The following is a 20,282-nucleotide window of genomic DNA, read 5'->3' as shown; positions in this document are numbered from 1 at the left end:
GGAGCTGATTCTGCTCCTGTCCCTAGTTTGTCGACCAATTAATCATTGTTGGGGTTTTTTTACCTTGTAATAAAATTTAGCAAGAGGTTGACAAAAAATATTAAAAATTATCAAGAAGATAATGTGAAGTACAGTGGCATTTGCTCTAAGTGTATATTGTGTCTCCAGAGATTTGCTAGTGGTGTACCAACTGTATAAAACTTATAGACAAATTATATATGTGCACGTATATATAAATATATTCAACTATTTTACTTTTTTTTTTTTTGAGGAAGATTAGCCTTGAGCTAATATCTGCCATCAGTCCTTCTCTTTTTTTGCTGAGGAAGACTGGCCCTGAGCTAACATCCATGCCCATCTTCCTCTATTTTGTATGTGGGACACCTGCTATAGCATGGCTTGATAAGTGGTGTGTAGGTCCATGCCCAGGATCCAAACCAGTGAACCCAGGGCCGCTGAAGCAGAGCATGTGAACTTAACCACTGCACCGCCAGGCCAGCCCCTATGTTCAACTATTTACCAATAGGGTAGATAATCAAAAACATTTGGAAGCCATGGGTCTACAGGATTCTGTGACATTTTCTAACCTAGATATCAGAGTCTGGGAATGACCAGCAGGACCCACCTGATTAGGGAGTGGAGAGGGTTAGGAAGAGAAGAGAAAAAACAAGAAAACAAAATAACGAAGTTTATTCGTCCTCCTCCACAGAACATTATCCCTGAATTACAGTCTCCCTGACACCAGGAGCAGCTTTGATGACTGAATGGATAGGACCCTTCCCTCGCTTTACTTCCTCAAGTAACCCAAAGCTTTAAAAACAGATGCCTCAACCCGAACCAGAGTGAAAGGCACTGGTATGCCCTCCACGCATCCCAATTTTAACACATTCCAGCTGCCACGGGAGAGGCCACTGGGAGCGGCCTCCAGTCCTGAGACAGAGGCCCACGCCACCCAAGCCGCTGCCATCAGCGGGAGGACGCTGGTCCTTTCAGAAGGAAGGGCTTTGCTGCCTCCAGGATGTCCAGTTTGGGGTCCAGCGAGCGGCCAAGCCCCTCCAACACCATGATGGCAAACACAATTGAGGCAAAGTTGCTCTCAAGCTTTACCTGAAACAGAAAAACAGTGGTTCTTTCCGCAGCCCAATGATACAGAGAGTATCCTGGGTACCCACGTCACTGTCCCCTCGGCCTCTTGTACCTGCCCATGTGCTTTTTACTGTCTACCTGACATTCTTTTCCCTACCTCATCATTTCCCTGCATCTCATCGACTCACCAACCTCCTTCTACTAGAAATATGAAGGGAAAACCTGGGGGATGCGGTGTGTACTTTTCTAGGAGTATATGTGTGTGTATGAATGACTTAAAAATAATTAAAATAGTTTCACAGATATATCAGAAACTATAAATCTAAATAAGGGTCATTCTTCAAAATCTACTGTAGCCTTTTCTAATAGACCCCACACAACTGGCTTTGCTCTTACATGGCAGCGCTTCTCCCCTTTGGAGCTGGGTTAAGAGTAATAGCACTTTACAGTGATTACTCAGTTAATCCTCAAAAGTACTATCATTTTCCTTATTCTATAGATAAGGAAGCTGAGGCTCAGGGTGGTTAAGTCATTTGCTCAAGGCCGCTGGGTGAGGATGAGTAGAGCCAGGATTTGAACCTAGAAGAACAAGAATCTGTTCCCAAGGGGACAGAAGGTCAGGAAATGGAAGGTTGACTCACGGGGTAATAATCATTCTTAAAATGAAAGAGTATCTGTCTCTGTTAAGGCCTGGAGAGCCATCTGGAGGGTCAGACGGGCTGATCAGGAGAAAGCAGCAGGCTCCTGGGAGCAGCTCGGGCACTTGGAGCTGGGACTTGAGGGGGTGGACAGAGGACCCTGAGGCACCATGCTCTGTTCAGGGGTGAGGGTGGGGTCGGGGGTGGGGACCTAGGCTTCGATGTTATTGGGAATGCTTTCATTCTTAAGCTGAGTGGTGAGTTCTTCAGGTTTGTTGTATTCTTTCTACTTCTATTTTTCTGTCGAATGTTTTATTAAAAAATTAAGTGCCACCTGAATAGACATTTCTCCTAAGAAGATACACAAATGGCCAACAAGCATATGAAAAGATGCTGAACATCACTAATCCTTAGAGAAATGCAATCAAAATCACAATGAGATATCACCTCACACTCATTAAGATGACCATTATAAAAAAAGTAGAAAATACCAAGTGTTGGGGAGGATGTAGAGAATAGGAACCCTTGTATACAGCTGACATGAATGTAAAATGGCACGGCTGCTAAGGAAAACAGGATGGTGGTTCCTCAAGAACTTAAAAAAACACCCTAAGATCCAGCAATCCCACTTCTGGGTATATATATATTCCAGAAGAAGTCAAAGCGGGACCTTGAAGAGAGATTTGCACACCTATTTTCACTGCAGCATGATTCACAATAGCCAAGAGATAGAAGGGGCCCAAATGGCCATGGATGGATGCGTATAGTGGAATATTATTCAGTCTTCAAAAAGAAGGAAATCCTGTCACAGGCTACAACATGGATGAACCTTGAGGACATTACATTGAGTGAAATAAGCCAGTCACAAAAGGACAAATACTGTATGATTCTACTTATACAGGATATCTGGATAGTCAAAATGATGGAAGCAGAAAGAAGAATGGGGGTTGCCAGGGACGGGGCAGAGGGAGAATTTGGGAGTTAACTTCAATGGGTTTAGAGTTTCAGTTTTGCAAGATGAGAAAGTTCTAGAAATCTGTGACACAAAGTGAATATAGTTGACACTGCTGAACTATGCACTTAGAGATGGTTGGGGGTAAATTTTATATAACTTTTTGCCACAATTAAAGTTTTTTAAACATTTTTTTAATCCTGGGCACGGACATGGCACCACTCGTCAAGGGGTGCTGAGGCGGCATCCCACATGCCACAACTAGAAGGACCCACAACTAAAAATAAAACAACTATGTACCAGGGGGCTTTGGGAGAAAAAGGAAAAATAAAATCTTTAAAAAAAAAAAATTAAGTGCCTGGTGAAGTGCTTAGAATACAACAGCTGTCCTAGGCCAGCTCTTCCATCCTGGGAATAACAATGACAACAGAAACTTCAAGGAGCTCTTAACCGTGTGTCCCACACTGTGTGTAAGGAAGGCTGTGTGCAGAGGAAGAACACAGGAGGCAGGAGAACAGACAGTGAGGACTGGGGGCTGCGTGGTCAGCCCACTGGCACGGGGTCCTGGCACTGCCACGGGGACCATGTGGCCGAGGGCAAGTTGCTTGGTCTTCTGGCATTGGTGCTTGCCTTGAGGAATGCTGGGATTAAAGTGGATAGTGATAGATGTTATGTAGCTAAATTAGGTACCACTGAGCACATAGAGAGCTCATGGCGCTTTGCTGTGATTACTATCGTCATGGCCTCAGGTGGCCCTCATAGTGGCCCTGTGGGCTTGGAGAGGCTCGCGCAGGTCACAGTGGGTGGGCAAAGGAGCTGGATGTGAGCCTCAGCCCCCTGCTCCACATCCTGTAAACTGAACTCCCAGGAGTGTCTGTTCATTCCGAGTTCTCCCTAAGACAACTTCCTAGCGATGACTAAAGCTTTCTCCAATCCTAAGGTGGTATTTAAATTGTTTTTAAAATAGAACTTGTCAAAAGTTTTGGAAAGCATCAAGTTTTTCACCAAAAACTAAAAACAAACAAAAATTCCAACAAATCTAACCCTAGGTCAGAGAGACAGACCTTGGCTCCACCGGGCACTGTGGGTGGGACCTGGGGAGTTACTTAACCTCTCTGTGCCCCCGTCTCCAGGTGAGGATAATACAATGGGGATCATACCGCCCATGGGACTGTCCTGAGATTTCAGTGAGAAACGGATGGAAAGCCCCCAGCACGGCAGCTCCCGGGGGAGTTGGCTTCCCAGGCATGCTAGCTGTCGCTGTGGTCAACACGTGTCCGCAGCATACTCAGTAAGTCCCTTAGTCTGTGTGTCTGTTTGTCCCAAGCACATGGCTACCATGGAGTGGTTTTGGAGCAGCAGAAGGAGCAGTGGACTGAGTGACCTGGGTCACATGTCAACTCCTGGCTCTGCCTCTGAAGCCTGACCCCACCCGATGAGCTGACTGCCGTGCCTCCACTGCACCTTCTGTAAGATGAAGGCACTGGACTAGACAGCTGTCTGACTCTTAATTCTATGTTATGATCCTTGCCAAATGGCTGCCTTCTCCGTGGGTGTCTCATTATCAGATTGCAGGACCTCAAGAGAAAAGACAGGAAAGGCCTTCGGACGAGAATCTTCCCTTCCCCACCGTCAATACAGTACCCCCCGGCTGGCAGCTGTACTTTGAAGAGTGGCCCAAGACCACACTCCATCACCAGGAGACAAAGCTGGGGCCACGGCCAAGGTGATACACTACGAGGCCACCTCCTTCCAAAGGACAGGGGGCAGGAGGCAGAGGCTAGGACAGCCCCACAGGGGCCTCTGAATGCACCGGGACAAGAGGCACCTCCCTTTGGGGCCCCCCAACCCCAGGACTTTACGCCATGCAGGAGAGAGCTGCCTGAGTCTGACACGTTAATACCAGGTGCCATTAATGTGAGCTGGGGAAGGAAAAGGCGGGAGTCAGACCTTTTCTACATTTGTTAATCCATTTTTCCATAGTTAAGAGTTCTGGTGGAGAATTCTGCACCAGCCGGCCAGAGGGTTTGTTCTTGTCACCCCTGATGTATCACTTTAAGTGGAGTCACAGATCCTTAGACAGCATAAAATGACAGAGACTAACAGTGTGACGAAGGAAAGACTCTGCTATTCCCATGTCAGGAGACAGAAACAGCACTCTTCATGCAAATGGAGTGGTGCGAAAATGAGATCTCCTGAAGGGGAGTACCTCTCACCACCCTGTGCCCACCACTGGCTCCCTGGAGACCCCACCTCCAGCCTCACCGGGCAGGAGGCTCAGCTCCACCTGGGGCCTCACCTTGTGAGTCATCAGTAACTTAAAGACATTGGAGAGAAGGCTGGAAACTTGAAGCTAGAAAACAGAAGAAAGCCGACTGCAGGGTCTGCAGAGGGACCGCTTCTCTCCCTCCCAGGCCCCTGTCCCGCCCCCCTGTCCCACCACCCACACCCACACTCACCCCCTCTCTCACACACACACCCACACCAGCCAGCCAGCCAGGAGGAAAGGGATTTCCAATGAGCTCCAGAAAGGACTACGCTCACACAAGCCCGACTCGCCCCTTGAGACTGAGTTCCAAGACCCCTTCAGGAGGACAGGCCTAGAGGCCCGTCACCCCCCTCACTCCCAGCACACAGCCCACATCTGGACAAGTAAGGTCAGCAGAGCTGTGTGCCAGCTGCCTCTCCTCACTGCCAGTGGGCGCCTCCTTGTTCTGACTCACTCCTGCGAGTGTAGAACATGAACTTGGGGAAAAACCAGTCAAGTTTGTTAGAACTGTGTGTAAAATACAAAGTGGACACTGGTTCAGGCCTCAGTAAAGGTCATGAACATTAGGTATGTCCTTTGGCTGCTCAGGGGCCTCAGTCCTCCCTCCCTCCATGCTGGGCTGAGCTCCAGATGAAGCAGCAGAACAGCTACACCCCAGACAGGGAGGGGTTGTGGCATAGAAATGTCACTGCCCCAGCAGCCGCCCTGCAGAACCTGGTCAAGGAACCACTGTTGAGAGCCAGGATTCAATGGGCCTCCTTGTACCTAGAAGATGTGGGCAGAGGAAGAGGTTTATTCTTTATCTGCCTTAAAACTCAAACCCTCGAGACCTCTCCCCATAAAGAAGTCTCCCTCAGACCAGGGGTTTGCTCTGTCCGAGGCGAGGGCAGTGCACACCCCAAGGCCCCTGCCCCTCGAGTGGCTTGCTCACCTTTTCCAGGGTGATGGTGTCCTTCCTGGCCTGGGTCACCAGCGTGGCCATCTCGGCCTTGAATCCCTCCACATCCCTGCACTCGCTGGCCCGCGCGTGATGCAGGATGAGCTCAGCCACTCTTTGGCCCTGGAAGATGCAAAAGAAAAGCAACTTGGGAGAGTTGGGAGGGTATAAAACTAGATGCTCTGCCCAGACTTCTTCATATCCTTGTTGCTTCCACCGTAATTTTTCTACCATCCTGCTTTTGGCCACCCATCCTTTTGTGATTCTCCCCCTCCAGAATACCTGGTAACCCACCACAGTCTTTCCAGGTCTCTCTTGGTCGGCGGACGCCCACCTGTGCTTAGCACAGTCAGGGTGAGGAGCTGTGCTCATCTCCTTCACCCCCGGGACCACACGGGGCACAGCGGCAGAGCCAGCGTCCTGCTGCTTGTGCTCCATGCGGCATGCTGACCAACTGGCCTGGCCCTAGAGCCACCAGAACCTGCTCTCCTCGTGGGCTCTCCTCCTGCCCAAGCAGAAGTCCCTCCTCACAGCTGACCGAGCCTCTGCGCTCCAGCCTTCTTGCTCCTCCTCTGCCCAGAAGGCCCTCTGACCAAGGCCACCGTGGTCTCCCCGAGCACCACCCCACCCTGTGGTCACTGCTGCTGCCTGTCACCTCCTGCAGCACCGCCCCAGGAGCCAGGCTCTTCCTTGGTGATTAAACTTCACCCAGGAGACACTTTCAAACTGGCTCGGGCTCAAGATTTTGGATTGCCCCCTCGGAAGCCTCTGAAGCAGGGACTCCCCTGAATTGCCTTTTTTTTTTTTTTTTTTTTAAGCAGGTTGCTCTTTCCCAGAGTCTTTCTTGCTGGAGAATTCTGCACCAGCCGGCCAGAGGGTTTGTTCCTTGTCACCCCTGATGTATCACTTTAGATGGACTCAGCAGAGGCTTTACTGAATCTGTTTCTCTAAAAACTAATCCCCAACCACTGGAGCCCCTGGGAGTCTCGGGATGTGGGGTTAACAACCACTCACGCTCCCCGACACCAGAGATGCTGACGTGTCTTCCTGCACTTGAAGAACGAGTTCTCTCAACCCTCTGTCTCCCAGCAAAGGGCACAGACTGGGGACAGCTGCTATTCAGTCAAGAAGCCAGCCTTCCTAGTACCTGTAACTCTTGCTGAAGAAGAGAAACTACCAGCACCCCACAGCATTTGGGAAGGAGGCATTTCTTGCCCTCGTCACAAGCCGCTCAGACCTGACCTCAGACATGGGCACCAGCACTCTTACTAGAGACCCCTCAGGCAGCTTCATTTCCTCTCCTTCCCCTCACCCACCTCCCTCGCTCTGCTCTGCCCGTTCCCATCAGGAGCACCCTTGGCAAATGCAGACATCGACAAGAACGAGGAAAGCTGAGGAGCCCTGCAGTTCCCAAGAGCCTGAAAGATTTGGGCCCAGCTCCCGAGAGCCCAGCAGGTCTCACCTGCCCTAATGCCACGGCCATGAAAACCGCCCGGAAGTTCCTCAGGTCGGCAGCCTGCAGCTCGGCCACAATGCCAGCGTCCAGCAGCACCAGACGCAGCGGGCACGGCGCAGGCGTCATGGCCACCACCAGCGTGTCGCAGACATCCACCTGCTGCAGCCCTGCCTCTTGGCTCTTGGAAAGACCGTCGGCACCCTGGACCAGGATGTTCCCAGGGTGAAGGTCGGCGTGGACGAAGTTGTCCACAAATATCTGGAAAGAGATCAGCGATCTTCAAGGCCAAGTCAGCCCTCACCACCCCATCACCACCAAGCCATACGCGGGAAAAGCTTCCAGGGTGATGGTAAGTTCCCAGCGATTGATTACAATGGCAGAGAGGGGTGCATTTTACAAAGCCACATTGCTTGATGTCATCAATTCAGAATTTGTACAGGGTCAGGCTAGCTTGACGTTTTCAAGAGAAAAGTAATTTTCAAGGTAAAGAGCATTAAAAAAAATTATAAGGGGGGCAGGCCTGGTGGCACAGTGGTTAAGTTCGCGCACTAAACTTCAGCACCCTGGGGTTCATGGGCCCAGATCCTGGGCGTGGACCTACACACCACTCATCAATCCATGCTATGGTGGTGTCCCACATACAAAATAGAGGAAGACTGGCACAGATGTTAGCTCAAGACTAATCTCCCTCACCAAAAAAAAAAAAAAAAAAAATACCAGGGAACATAAAAAATCAAAGACCAAACTGTTTCAAAAGACTTATTTTTACTCTATGATTTGAGCAATTAATATTAAAGTTAAAAAATAATTATCTACTTACTGTTTAAAGATTTTTCCCAAACCTCTCTGTTCTTAAAGTTCATGGAACTACCTTTCTTTAGAAACTTTCCATAAATCAGACTTCCCCTCCATTACCTCCGTTGGTCCACATAGTGAAATCTAACAGTGATACTGACAACCGCGTACTGGCACACAGAATGGGGGGGGGGGGGCAGGGCTGAGAGAAATGCCTTTGAACCTGCTAAGCAGGAAAGAAAGCCCCAGGGACTGTGAGGGAGGGGAAGTCAGGCGTGACTTTGTGGAACAGGAATCTGCCTGCTGTGAAGGGTCATTTCCATGGTCAGAGAAGCCACCAGCCATCCTTCTGTAAGGGGAAGGAGAGACCTGGAGGTAAGTGCAGACCAGCTGCAGGCGGAGCGGCTCTCAGGGGACTCCTCTGGCTAACATAGAACCCCTCCTCCTCCTGGATGCAGGCCACACACCCAGGCCACAGAAGAGACCTTCCCAGTCCAGATTCTGGCTTTGCTGGAGGTTAAGGGAGGCTGCTACCCCGATGAAAGTCCAGGGAACTGGGGAAGCCAGGGCCTGTGCACCTGCAGGATGTGGTCACCAAAGGCTGGCTGATCCCTGACCCTGGGACCGAACCTCCTGGCCCCTTGCTGCCAGTTCAGCCCCTGGGCCTACACCCCCATCCTTGATCCCACGAGCTGGAAGACCCTCCTGATCTCCCCACTGCTGGGTGCTTAATGCTGCTTCTCCCCTGGCCACTCTCCACTGTGCCCTCCCCTCCAGCACATGGTGCCCCCAGAGCCCTGTTACTGGGGACAAAGTCCTCTCCCCACTGAGCTTCCACCACACTGACTTACTGGGAACCTGGTTCTCCCAAGACAACCCGCTTCTCCGGGAGCCCCTCAGGTGGGGACTGCTGACTGTCACACCCACGGACCCTGGGGCTAGAGGTGGAGTTGGGGCCACTCAACCACTGTCACTTCTGTCACCCTGAGCCCTCGCCACAAGAGCATCTGGCTCACACCCACCCCCATGCGTGGTATCAGCTTGCACCACACCACCATCCTGCTCTGAGCTCCTGTTCTCATCTCTGTCCCACTTTTGCCACCTGCCTCAGCCCTCACAGCCCACCTCGGTCACATCAGTTCTTTCCTCCCACTCTCTGACCACACAGCCAGTTCCCTCTTACCCCGATTCTTCACCCTCCAGACCTGGGCACTCATCCTCTCTTTCCAGCCTGGACCCGGCAAGCCATCCCGCAACCACTCTCTTCCATGCCAACCACCAGGAAGACCTCAGACCCTAGAAAATCTCTTTGCAATCCCTAGACAATCTCAATCAATTTTGAAGGTGACACCTAGACTTCCTTCACATCCCAATTGAAAGGCAGCCACTTCCTAAATAGATCCCCGGGCTAGGATGGGCCCCTTCTGAGTGACACTTTGGTGTCTGTACTGACCCTCTATCTCCTTTACTTATTGTGGCCTGTCTTCCCACTGAATGGTAGCTCTGTGAACATTGTAATCGTGTCTGTTTTGCTCACTACTCTAAAGCCAGCTCTTAATTCAGTGCCTGGCACACAGCAGGTGCTCAGTAAGGACTTGCTGAACGAATGAATGAAGGGGCATTTCCCATGGCTGTTGTCTTTGGCTGTTTGTCTAAGCTGTAGGTAGCTTGGGCCGGGCCTGGGTCTCGCTCACCACTCTGCCCACAGCACCGGGCGCGTGACAAAGTGCATGCCACTGAGAAAGCATTTAACAGAAGCTCAGAAATGAATGGGCCTTTTGGTGGGCTCAGCTATTTCTAGAGCTCAACATGGCTGCCTGCTTGCTGCCCTCGACAGCCAAGCAGTGTCCCCACCATCTCCCCACATGCAATTTGACCACATGCTGGGCTTGAGCACCCTCTCCGAGCCCATGAGCTCACCATCTTCAGGAGCATGTTGATCCCCAGCCGTGCAATCTTCTTCTTCAAGTCACCAGGAATCCCTGCCTGCTGGTAACTGGACACAGGCACGCTCTCCTTTAAGAGGATCAGGAAGGACACAACCTTACCGGGACAGCCCTGCTCCTCATCCCCAAGTGACGCATCAGCGTTGCCTTCCCATCAATTGGGAAGTGACCCAAAGAGTTCTTCCTTTCTTAGAACTCTGTGAATCTGTCACCTACATGTTGATTTTAACCTTCTTACATTTACCTTCAACACTTCTCAAAGGAAACAAGTCCTTTGGTTTATTAGGGAGGACACCTGTTGGCTCTGCCACCCACAGGTAAGGGATGTTGTAATGTCATCAGAAAGGATGGGATCAGGCCCTGGGAGAGCTAGTTTCTGGTCAAGAATCAGCCAATAGGATGGTACTGGTACAAAAACAGGTGCACAGATCAACGGAACAGAATTGAAAGCCCAGAAATAAAACCACACATCTATGGATAGCTTATCTTTGACAAAGGAGCTGAGGGCATACAATGGAGAAAAGAAAGTCTTTTCAACAAATGGTGCTGGGAAAACTGGAAAGCCACATGTAGAAGAATGAAAATTGACCATTCTTTTTCACCATTCACCAAAATAAACTCAAAACGGATCAAAGACCTAAAGGTGAGACCTGAAACCATAAGGCTTCTGGAAGAAAACGTAGGCAGTACACTCTTTGACATCAGTATTAAAAGGATATTTTCGGATACCATGCCTTCTCAGAGAAGGGAAACAATAGAAAGAATAAACAAATGGGACTTCATCAGACTAAAGAGCTTCTTCAAGGCAAATGAAAACAGGATTGAAACAAAAAAACAACCCACTAACTGGGAAAAAATATTTGCAAGTCATATATCTGACAAAGGCTTAATATCCATAATATATAAAGAACTCTCACAACTCAACAACAAAAAATCAAACAACCCAATCAAAAACTGGGCTGGAGACATGAACAGACATTTCTCCAAAGAATATATACAGATGGCCAATAGGCACATGAAAAGATGCTCATCATCGCTGATCATCAGGGAAATGCAAATCAAAACTACACTAAGATATCACCTTACACCCGTTAGAATGACAAAAATATCTAAAACTAATAGTAACAAATGTTGGAGAGGTTGTGGAGAAAAAGGAACCCTCATACACTGCTGGTGGGAATGCAAACTGGTGCAGCCACTACGGAAAACAGTATGGAGATTCCTCAAAAATTAAAAATAGAACTACCATATGATCCAGCCATCCCACTACTGGGTATTTATCCAAAGAGCTTGAAGTCAGCAATCCCAAAAGTCCTGTGCACCCCAATGTTTATTGCAGCACTGTTTACAATAGCCAAGACGTGGAAGCAACCTAAGTGTCCATCAACAGACGAATGGATAAAGAAGATGTGGTACATATATACAATGGAATACTACTCAGCTGCAAAACAGAACAAAATCATTCCATTTGCAATAACATGGATGGACCTTGAGAGAATTATGTTAAGTGAAATAAGCCAGCGAGAGAAAGATAATCTGTGTATGACTCCACTCATATGAGGAATTTAAAATTATGGACCAAGAACAGTTTAGTGGATATCAGGGGAAAGGTGGGGTGGGGGGCGGGCACAAAGGGTGAAGTGGTGCACCTACAACATGACTGACAAACATTAATGTACAACTGAAATTTCACAAGATTGTAACCTATCATTAACTCAATTTAAAAAAAAAAAAAAAAGAATCAGCCAATAGGGACATGAATGAGCTCTGTGACCTTGAGCAGGAAAATAGAAAAGAAAAAGAAAGGGAAGAGAGAAGAAAGGGGAGCTAGTAAAAAAGCATTTCATATAAGTTAGTTAGTTAATTGTCATAGCAGCCCTTTGAGATAGATCTTGTTATCCCAAATTAACAAATACAACAACTAAAGCCCAGAGAGTTTAAGTAACTTGTTCAAGGTCACACAGCTAGTAACATCAAGTCATTCACATCACTTTCCTGTATCTCATACTACCATCTTTTTATGAAGGAAGCGGGACCAGGAGACAGCTAGGCAATGACATGACACAAATACTTGTTGAGCACTTTCTCTGTGCAAACTGGGTGCTGAGGGCATTTTGCATTCAATGTGTCATTGACTCCTGGGACAACCCTATGAAGCAGGAATGGTTGCCCACAGTTACACTTGAGGAAACTGAAGTCACCCAGCTAATAAAGTGGCAGAGCAGATTTTCAAATCCAGAAAGTCTGAAGCCGTGTCCAGGGTCTCAGCCACCTGGCGATGCTCCCTCCCACCCTTGTGCCATATGCCAGTGAAGTCCTCTCCGTTTACACACAGTGATCACATGCTCTCTTGGCTTTTGTCTTTTCAGACTAAAGCTTTTGGATGGAGCATGTGGAGTGAGATGGTCTAGCTGTGAGTGAAAGGCACAGCAGGGGAAGCTCTCTTACTTCATATGTTTCCACCAAGACATCCCTGGTGACAAAGGGACGCAGAGGGGTGGGGAATCTGACAGAATTCACATTCAGGAAGTTGCACTGGAAGTGTTCTAGATTCCGAGCTTCATAACGTAGGTCGATCTACAGGGAAATGGAGAGAAAGGACGAGGGGGTAATCTGGGCACAGGGGGAGCAACATCTGAACCGCCAGACAGCTAGCAAGTCAGGGGGTTCACCTGCCCTCCCCACCTGCTCCTCCTGCATCACTCCCCAGGAAGCCCGGGCGCAGGCATCCTGGGACTAGTGGCCTCCCCGGAAGTCCCGAACCTCCACGTGAACTCCTCTGGGCTACAGACAGCAGACACCCTTGCAGGACTTGGCCTTCGCTGCTTCTCTGCTTTTCCTTTTCGGCCCACCCCCTTCACCCCAGCCAAGGGAGCCCTTCCCCATCTCCGGGGGTTCAGCTTTGTTGCCTCTCCGGCAGCCCACTGCCCTCCGCTAGGCCGCCCTCCAGCCTGTCCTTCTATTAAGGTCCACCTCCCTCACAGGGCTGACTCTGCCCACCGCCCCACCACACTGACACCGCCCTCCCTAAACTCGGTAGGCCTTTCACTGCCAGACTCAAAGGCCCAATCCCATTTTTATCCTAATTAACTCTCTGCGCACCAGGTCCTGGTGCCCTTGATGACCGCGTTCCTCCTGAACAGCTCTTCACTCGGCACCTGCCTTCCCTGCCCAGTTCTCCCCCTGCCTGTCCCACCGTTCCTCCTTGGTCTGGTCTCCCGGCCACTCCTCCTCAGTGTGCCCCACAGATGCTGATGCTCTCGCAGCTCCTGACCTTCGCCAGCTTTCGCGCTCCCTCTCCAGCCCCTCATGTCCTCAGCTAGCACCTCCTGATCACAGAACCTTGATCTTCCGTCCAGACACCTCTATCAGACTCCAGGCTTACATTCAAGTACATCTGGACGTTGCCTCATGAAAGCCCAGAGACTCTTGAACTCAATGTCTAAACAGTATTTACTTTCACCCCCCATACGCCCAGTCACCTGAGTGTCACTGCAGGTTACTCCTTCTCTCTTACTCTCCACACCCATCAGTGACTCAGTGACATCAACTCTGCAGCCCTAACCACTCTCAGATGCATTCTGCTGCCACCCTAGTGCTAGTCCCAAGGTGACTTGCAACCAGTCACCTGAACCCAGAAAGAGGCATCTTAGGGGGGCTCCCTGACCCCCCATCTTCCCTCTCTCCAACCTGTTAGTGTCCCCCTTCTACCTGCAGGATGAAGTCTAAATTCTTTAGGATGACACCCAAGGTGGGTCATGGTTTGGCCCCTATTTCTCTCTCCAGGTTCATCAAGTGTGCCTCCACTTCCTGTACGGCCCCAACCTGTAGCTTCACCCCATCTGTATGGTGCTGAACATCCCAGCCCGCCTGATGCCTCCCCCTCTCCTTTGCCTTCCTTATTCTCTCGGATTGGAACGTTCTTTCCCCATCTGGTCCAACTGTAAACACCACCCACCTTTCGAGACTCAGCTCAAGCCCAGGGAGCCTTGACCCTCACGATGGAATGACCACTTCCCCTCTTGAGCCCCAACTGAAGCTGTAGACTAACTCTAATCACACTCTATTTGCAAGGGGTTTCGGGTCAGCCCCCCCTGCCTACTGTGTATTCCTTATGGACAGGAGAATCTCACTGTTTTCTTAGTTCACCAGCTTCTAACAGAGTTCTTAATAAATGGTACATGAATCCATAATTGAATGAGGAGAGAAAGGCTCCCACACATGCACCCAGACTCTAAGGTTTCAAGCACGGGAAGGTGACAGGACTACTGACAGACTGACTGGGACACGAGAGACAGAGCTAACAGGAAGAACTGATTTTTGAGGCAAAATGGGGTGAGATATAGAGATTTGAGCTTCATGTGACGGGACCCCATGATGTCTACCAGACTTCTATAAGGGGAACTGAAGCTCAGCTGGGTAGAGAACTGACAGTAATTAATGCCGAGATGGTTGTTGGAATAGAAGATGCTTTCTCTGTTCTAATTTTCTTTTATTCCTGAAACTACACTACTCCATAGCACAAAGCAAAGCTTTCTAAACGTTAAAACACAATGGGACTTAAAACCTTAAACCCGAGGACACAAATGAAGACTTGGCACTCTGCTTCTGAGAGAGCGCCAGTGTCTGCACCATCAACAGGGAGCCAGTGCAGATGTAGATTTGGAGCCCCGACTGCCCCCAGAGTGTGTCTACCAAGTCTGGCTACTTAAACGAGTGTCCCTTAAACAGGGGTCCTGGACAGGGACGAGGTCCTTGTCTACTCACTAAGCCCTGGAAACAAAGCAGGACAAAGGCACAGTGTGTGACCTCGCTGATTACTCTCCTCACCCTGGAGTTCAGCGCCTGATTGTGGCGCAGATAATGCCCTAAGTCCCACCAGAATCATCTCCCTTTCCTCCCAGGCGCTAAGGAAGACCGTAGTTCCCAGGCATTCCTGCAGTTCTGCCAGGCCCGTGTGATTAAAGCTCTGACCTGGGGACCAGGAAGAAGTGAGGTTCCTCACTTCCAGGCCTGGCCACAAAATCTCTTACACGATCCTCCATTGTCTCTCTCCCCATTCCACACTGACCCTAGTTGACGCATGTGGAAGATGGCAGTGCCAAACTTGGGAGGAAACTGGGTCCCTGAAGGACTGTGGAGTAGAGCTCCCTCTCTCTCCACAGTTCACCTGCATGCAACTTTGATGTAGGCAAGAAATAACCTTGTTGCATTAAGCCGCTGAGATTTAAGTGTTCTTTGTTCTATCAGCTAGCATTACCTCCCTAATACACTATACTAGCCATGACATACTGGGAAGTTACTCATTCATTCAGCATTTACTAAACAGCTGCTAACAGCAAGACCTATGTTAGATGCTATTTACAACTAAGGGAAGGAGAAGTCACCTGTTGGACCATGAGCTTCTCAAATTCCTCCACAATCTCAGGCAAGCTAAGCCACTTGATGCCTGGCAAAAGTGCAAGGGCTCGGCTGCCCATCTTCATCAGCACCAGGTCCATCTGCACCTGCGAGAGTAAGCCAGGGTGCAACACCTGCCGGAAAGAGGAACAATGAGACAGAGAAAGGCCCAGGAAGGCAGGTTCACCCAGCCATGGCTAGGTCCCACCATCAGAGAAGAGCCAGGCCGGCTTCTCATCAGAGCAAAGGGAAGTGGTCCCAGCCCTCAGGATGCTGCTGCCTCCCTCACTCCCATGTGCCTTCCCTGAGGAGATGCTGAGGGCAGCTCCTCTGCATTGCACTTAGCTTTGCTGCGAAGAATAGCTGGGCTTCTCCTTCCATATACATTAAGTTTAGATCAGTGGCTTGCAGACATTAGCGCGCATAAATGAAACTGTGGACTGCCGGGCCTCCTCAAGACCTACTCTGGGAGTGGAGCTGGGAATCTGCATTTCACTGAGCAGGTAACTCTGAGTCAGGCAGCCCAAAGCCTGATAAATAAGAGTCACAGAACTCCAGCAGGGATGCACTGAAGTGGGATGGAAAGAGCTCTGGTTTCCAATTCCAGCCAGGCAACTCATTCCCTGTATGAAACTGGGCAAGCTAGTCAACCTCTCTCCACCTCATGTTCCACCTTTTAAAACATGCAGATAATAGGCCCGACCTCCACCTCAAATCCCTTTATGAATAGAGTGGGGCATAAATAAATAGAGATAAGGGAAACAAATGCCTACCTGAACTGTCTACTAAAGATTAAATAATGCATCTGACATGACTGGCATGTTTCCTGGTACACAGCAGGTCTCTACTCCTTTTGTCTTCCACAGAGTGGAGGAAACCGTCAGGGTATTTTGGTCCAGAGTTTCCCAAATGTGCCTGATCATGAGAATCACTTGCAGCATTGATGAAAAGTCAGGCCCAGCCTCCTCCCTTGGTAAGTATGATTCAGTAGGTCTGCAGTGAGGCGCCCTTAGGAGGTTTTTTTTCAGAGCGGGTAAATGTGAGGGTTGGGCTACCTGCTACTTGTGTCTGCCAGACCCCCTGGGGACATCCTGAATGGGGATGGAAGAGTGTGGAGACGAGAAATAATAAAGCCCAGGCAGGGGTGACTGGAAATGAAGAGAGAAAGAAGCCACTTTCTGTAAGAATGAATGCCACCGTCTTGGGCTCACCACAGCATGTCTAACCCAGTCTGGCTCTGATCACCCCGACCCCGGCGTAGCAGGTCAGCTGGATGGTGATTCCTCCACCCACAAAGGCAGCAAATCCCAAACCCTCCTCATTTTCTTTTATCAGACTACTCATGCCACCACTCCCTCAAGCCAAGAAATAAAACAGCTCACACATCATAGGCACTCAGACAATGGTCAAGCTAATGGAAATCAATGAAAGGCAATGTGGAGTGATTTGCAAAGGGGGGGTTCCTGATCTGGGACAGCTCCATGGGGTCAGTAGGATTTTAAAGATGAGAAGGGCCCAGCTGAAGACAACAGAGCACTTACTTTCACTGCCACCGGGATGATGTGATCCGGCTCAAGCGGGTGGGCAGGCCCCGAAGACTGAGACACGACTGCCTTTGATCCAACCAGGTCAGCTTTAGGCAGGAGCAGCCTTTCTAGAAACGACTGGTCAGCAAGACTTCCTTGAGGCCTCCACCCCTTCCCCAGGTGTCCAAAGAGCTCTCTCAGCCCCCCGACTTCTCCAGCCTCGGAAGAAGGCTGCAGACTAGAGGCCGTGCCAAGTCTCTGGATGCTGTTAGTCTCCAAGAAGGCAGGATTGGCACGTGCTTTGTACACTTGGGCCACACAGCCTGAACCCACAGGTTCCTGATTCTCGAAGCAGAGGACCCGCCCCCAGTCCTCCCCAAACGCCTGCCGCAAGAAGTGTTCAGTGTGAGTCCAAGGGTGGGGGGTCACCTGGACATGCAGCTTGGAGAACTGGGCACAGAAAGCCTCCGAGAAGAGATCTCGCCGGGTGCTGGCCCACTGGCCCAGTTTGATGTATGTTGGGCCTGAGGTCTCCGTGGCTTTCAGAAGCAGGCGGAGCCAGAGGCTGGAGACACTAGGAGCCAGGTAGGTGAGGGGGTAGAGTAGAAGGAGGGGGAAGAATTTCACCAGGAGAGCCCCTGCCCGAAGCCAGATGCGGAGGTGCAGAAGGAGGCCTCCCAGCCGCCCCTCCTGGGAGACTCTCTCCAGTGGCCCATTTTCAGCCAGGTCACTCCAGCTGGCCCTTCGCTGACAGAAGCTCTCAGGGCCCCCCTCACCAGTGTCCCCATAGGCTGAGATGAGCTTGGGCAAAGTGCCAAGCAGAAGCCAACAGAGTCTGGCATTGCGAGAGCACCCAGGGGGTCTTAGAAGGCAGAGTTCCTTTCTGAGCTCAAAACCCCTTAGGTGGGACAAGCAGACCCTGACAGACAAGCGCCAGGGGGTCACCATCCTCTCCCAGAGGTCCACGGCCTAGGCTGCCTGCTCTCAACTTGGCGCGCTCTGCTTTGGTGACCTGGGTTCTCCGGTTCGGATCCCCGGAGCGGACCTATGCACCGGTTTATCAAGCCATGCGGAGGCAGGCGTCCCACATTTAAAGTGGAAGAGGATTGGCTGCGGACGTTAGCTCAGGGCTAATCTTCCTCAAAAAAACAGTAGGGTGGCTGGGAGATGCGGCGACGCTCAGCCCCCGCCTGCGGCGTGCAGCCTAAGCCCAGGGCGGCACCCAGTCCAGCCCTTGCAGGGCCGCTCCACCCGCCAGGCCGCAGGAGAGGCCGGCCCATCCGCCCCGGCTCCACACCCCGCTCCCTCCGGGGGCCCGAGCCCGAACCCGGCTGCCCTGGGGGAGCTTTCAGAACCGAGCTGACTGTGAGAGCGCGAGCGGCCAAGCCAGACGCGACGCCAGGCCCGGGCCGAGGACGCGACCTGCGCGAGGTGGCCGCGCGGGCGGAGACAGAGCCGGGCGGCCGCAGGGTCACCGCACAGCCGGGCAGGCGCGAGATCCCCCAGGGGCCGGGCCCTGTCCAGGGCCGAGCGCGGAGGGGCTGGGCTGGGGCGGGGGTCGGGGTGCCGAGGGACTAGGGAGCGCAGGAGAGGGAGGAAGGACCAGGGGGGCAAGGGGTTGAGAGCTGGGGCGGGGGATGGGGACAGGGCGGACGGCCGAGGTCCCGGGCACCGAGTCCTTGGGTGGGGAGGAGTTGGGGCGGGAAGGGGGGGGGGGGTGCGTGCAGAGGGCCCGGCTACGGAGAACCGAGAGCCGGGGTGCGGAGAGCCTGGGACGGGGTCCGGAGGGCCGAGGATTGGGGTGCGGAGAGCCCGGGAGGGGGTGCGGAGGGCCGAGGAGGGGGCGCGGAAAGCCGGGGAGGGGGTGTGGAGGGCCGAGGATCGGGGTGCGGAGAGCCGAGGAGGGGGTGTGGAGGGCCGAGGATCGGGGTGCGGAGAGCCGGGGAGAGGGTGCGGAGGGCAGGGGTTCTAGCGGCCGAAGATCCGGGCGCCGAGAGCGCGCGGCCCGCGTCTTCCGGGAGCGCCGCTCCCGAGTGCGCGGGGCCGGCCCCTTAAAGCGGACGCAGCGCGGACGGCGCCGAGGCTCACCGAGCTCTCGGGTCCTGGGCCCCGAAAGTAGGTTTAGCACAAAGTGCAAGCGCGCCCTCCACGCCGCCTTCCTCTGTCTCTCCACGGACGTCTTTGGCTTTCCTTACAAAGATGCAGAAACGCGCCGTGAGCTGGAAGGCGGTCTGAACACAGGTCGGGTTTTCAGCTGAGCGAGATGGGGGGGCCGGGGTGTCCGTGGATGGACGGGCCGGAAACCCAGGCTGCAGTGATTTGGGGAACGTGTTTGGACTTTGGGGACTGGCTCCTGAAAGGCTATGTTCATTCATTCAGCTAACACTTACTGAGCGCAACAAGTATTTCTTAAGCCGAATCTAAGATTTATCGAGGCTCAGTAATAAGTATTGAAGCGGGTATCATGCTGGGCCCTGGGGATGTGGAGACACACATCCTGCCCTTACAGGCTGATCACTTGTGAGGGAGAGACATGGAACACAACGTGTAATTTCAAAGTGTAGCAAGAACCATGAAAGAAATGCAGTCGGGAGAAGCGACGGGGTGGCGGGAGGCCTTGTGGGCGGGAGGGCGTGGAAGGAGTTTGGTGTGAGGTTTTTTGGGGGCGGAGGGAGGGGGGGGTTGTTTGCTTGTTTTAACCGTGAAGAACTAATGGAAGGTCAGATGGCTCTAGGGAGCAAGGAGGGGAGAAATGGAACTTGGAAATCAGCCAACGCAACCAGGGCAACCCAGTGGCCTTCTGCTCTGCTCTTTCGGGTTTATGAGGCTGCCTGCCCTGGGGAACCACAGCCACCTCTACATACGCAACCGCATGTCTCCATGTGGGTGAGAGGCTTCCATGGAAGTCTGCCCAGGGATGGGTCTGTGGGCCTCACAAGTGGAAGGGGCCCAGGGGAGAGAGAAACAGGGACACAGTCCATGCCTCTGGTTCCTGCTACCGGAATTGTGACAGCCACTCAGCAGCCCTAAGGAGTGCCTGAAAACGTGGGGACCTGGGCTGCAGATACAGAAAGGAATGGGGAGTGGCCAACAGCTAGTCCTACTTGTTAACTAATAATCCATTTCCACAAAATGCTGTAGACCCCTTTGCGGTTCCCAAGACACAAGTCATACCCACCACTCAAATATGGCCCACCGTTAATTAACTCCTTCCCAACTTCCTCCTGATTTATTTACCCACTCTGTCCCAAAGTGGGTAGAATATTCTTGTATACCT

General features: G+C 51.7%; 1 protein-coding gene across 4 annotated transcripts; it reads right to left on the bottom strand.

Moving 5' to 3' along the window:
- Positions 1 to 671: 671 nt before the first annotated feature.
- ADCK2 (aarF domain containing kinase 2) lies at positions 672 to 19,242 on the bottom strand. 4 transcript variants are annotated; one of them, XM_014859236.3, is made up of 8 exons: positions 17,021 to 19,242; positions 15,467 to 15,613; positions 12,528 to 12,656; positions 10,054 to 10,149; positions 7,345 to 7,596; positions 5,877 to 6,005; positions 4,976 to 5,029; positions 672 to 1,107 (listed from the first exon to the last, which is right to left on the bottom strand). In XM_014859236.3, exons 1-8 carry the CDS (start codon positions 17,951 to 17,953, stop codon positions 967 to 969), a joined length of 1,881 nt encoding a protein of 626 aa, XP_014714722.3. In that variant the 5' UTR covers positions 17,954 to 19,242; the 3' UTR covers positions 672 to 966. The 4 variants fall into 4 exon arrangements, with proteins under 4 accessions (XP_014714722.3, XP_044630992.2, XP_014714724.3 ...); XM_044775057.2 differs by lacking the exon at positions 4,976 to 5,029 and having other exon boundaries at positions 17,021 to 19,040; XM_014859238.3 differs by lacking the exon at positions 10,054 to 10,149 and having other exon boundaries at positions 17,021 to 19,040.
- Between the last annotated feature and the right edge of the window lie 1,040 nt (positions 19,243 to 20,282).

This window comes from Equus asinus, chromosome 1 (assembly GCF_041296235.1).
Source record: "Equus asinus isolate D_3611 breed Donkey chromosome 1, EquAss-T2T_v2, whole genome shotgun sequence".
In the NCBI taxonomy this organism is placed as follows: domain Eukaryota; kingdom Metazoa; phylum Chordata; class Mammalia; order Perissodactyla; family Equidae; genus Equus; species Equus asinus.
The sequence above is the reverse complement of the archived record's forward strand: the minus strand, read 5'-3'. Positions and strand labels throughout refer to the sequence as shown.

Excerpts from the sequence above, each read along its gene's own strand:
- ADCK2 (XM_014859236.3), bottom strand. The coding sequence starts at position 17,953 with ATGGTGACCCCCTGGCGCTTGTCTGTCAGGGTCTGCTTGTCCCACCTA. Across the intron at positions 5,030-5,876 it reads ACACCATCACCCTGGAAAAG|CTTCAAGTTTCCAGCCTTCT; the intron begins GTGAGCAAGCCA and ends TCTGTTTTCTAG. Across the intron at positions 1,108-4,975 it reads AGTTACTGATGACTCACAAG|GTAAAGCTTGAGAGCAACTT; the intron begins GTGAGGCCCCAG and ends TTTCTGTTTCAG.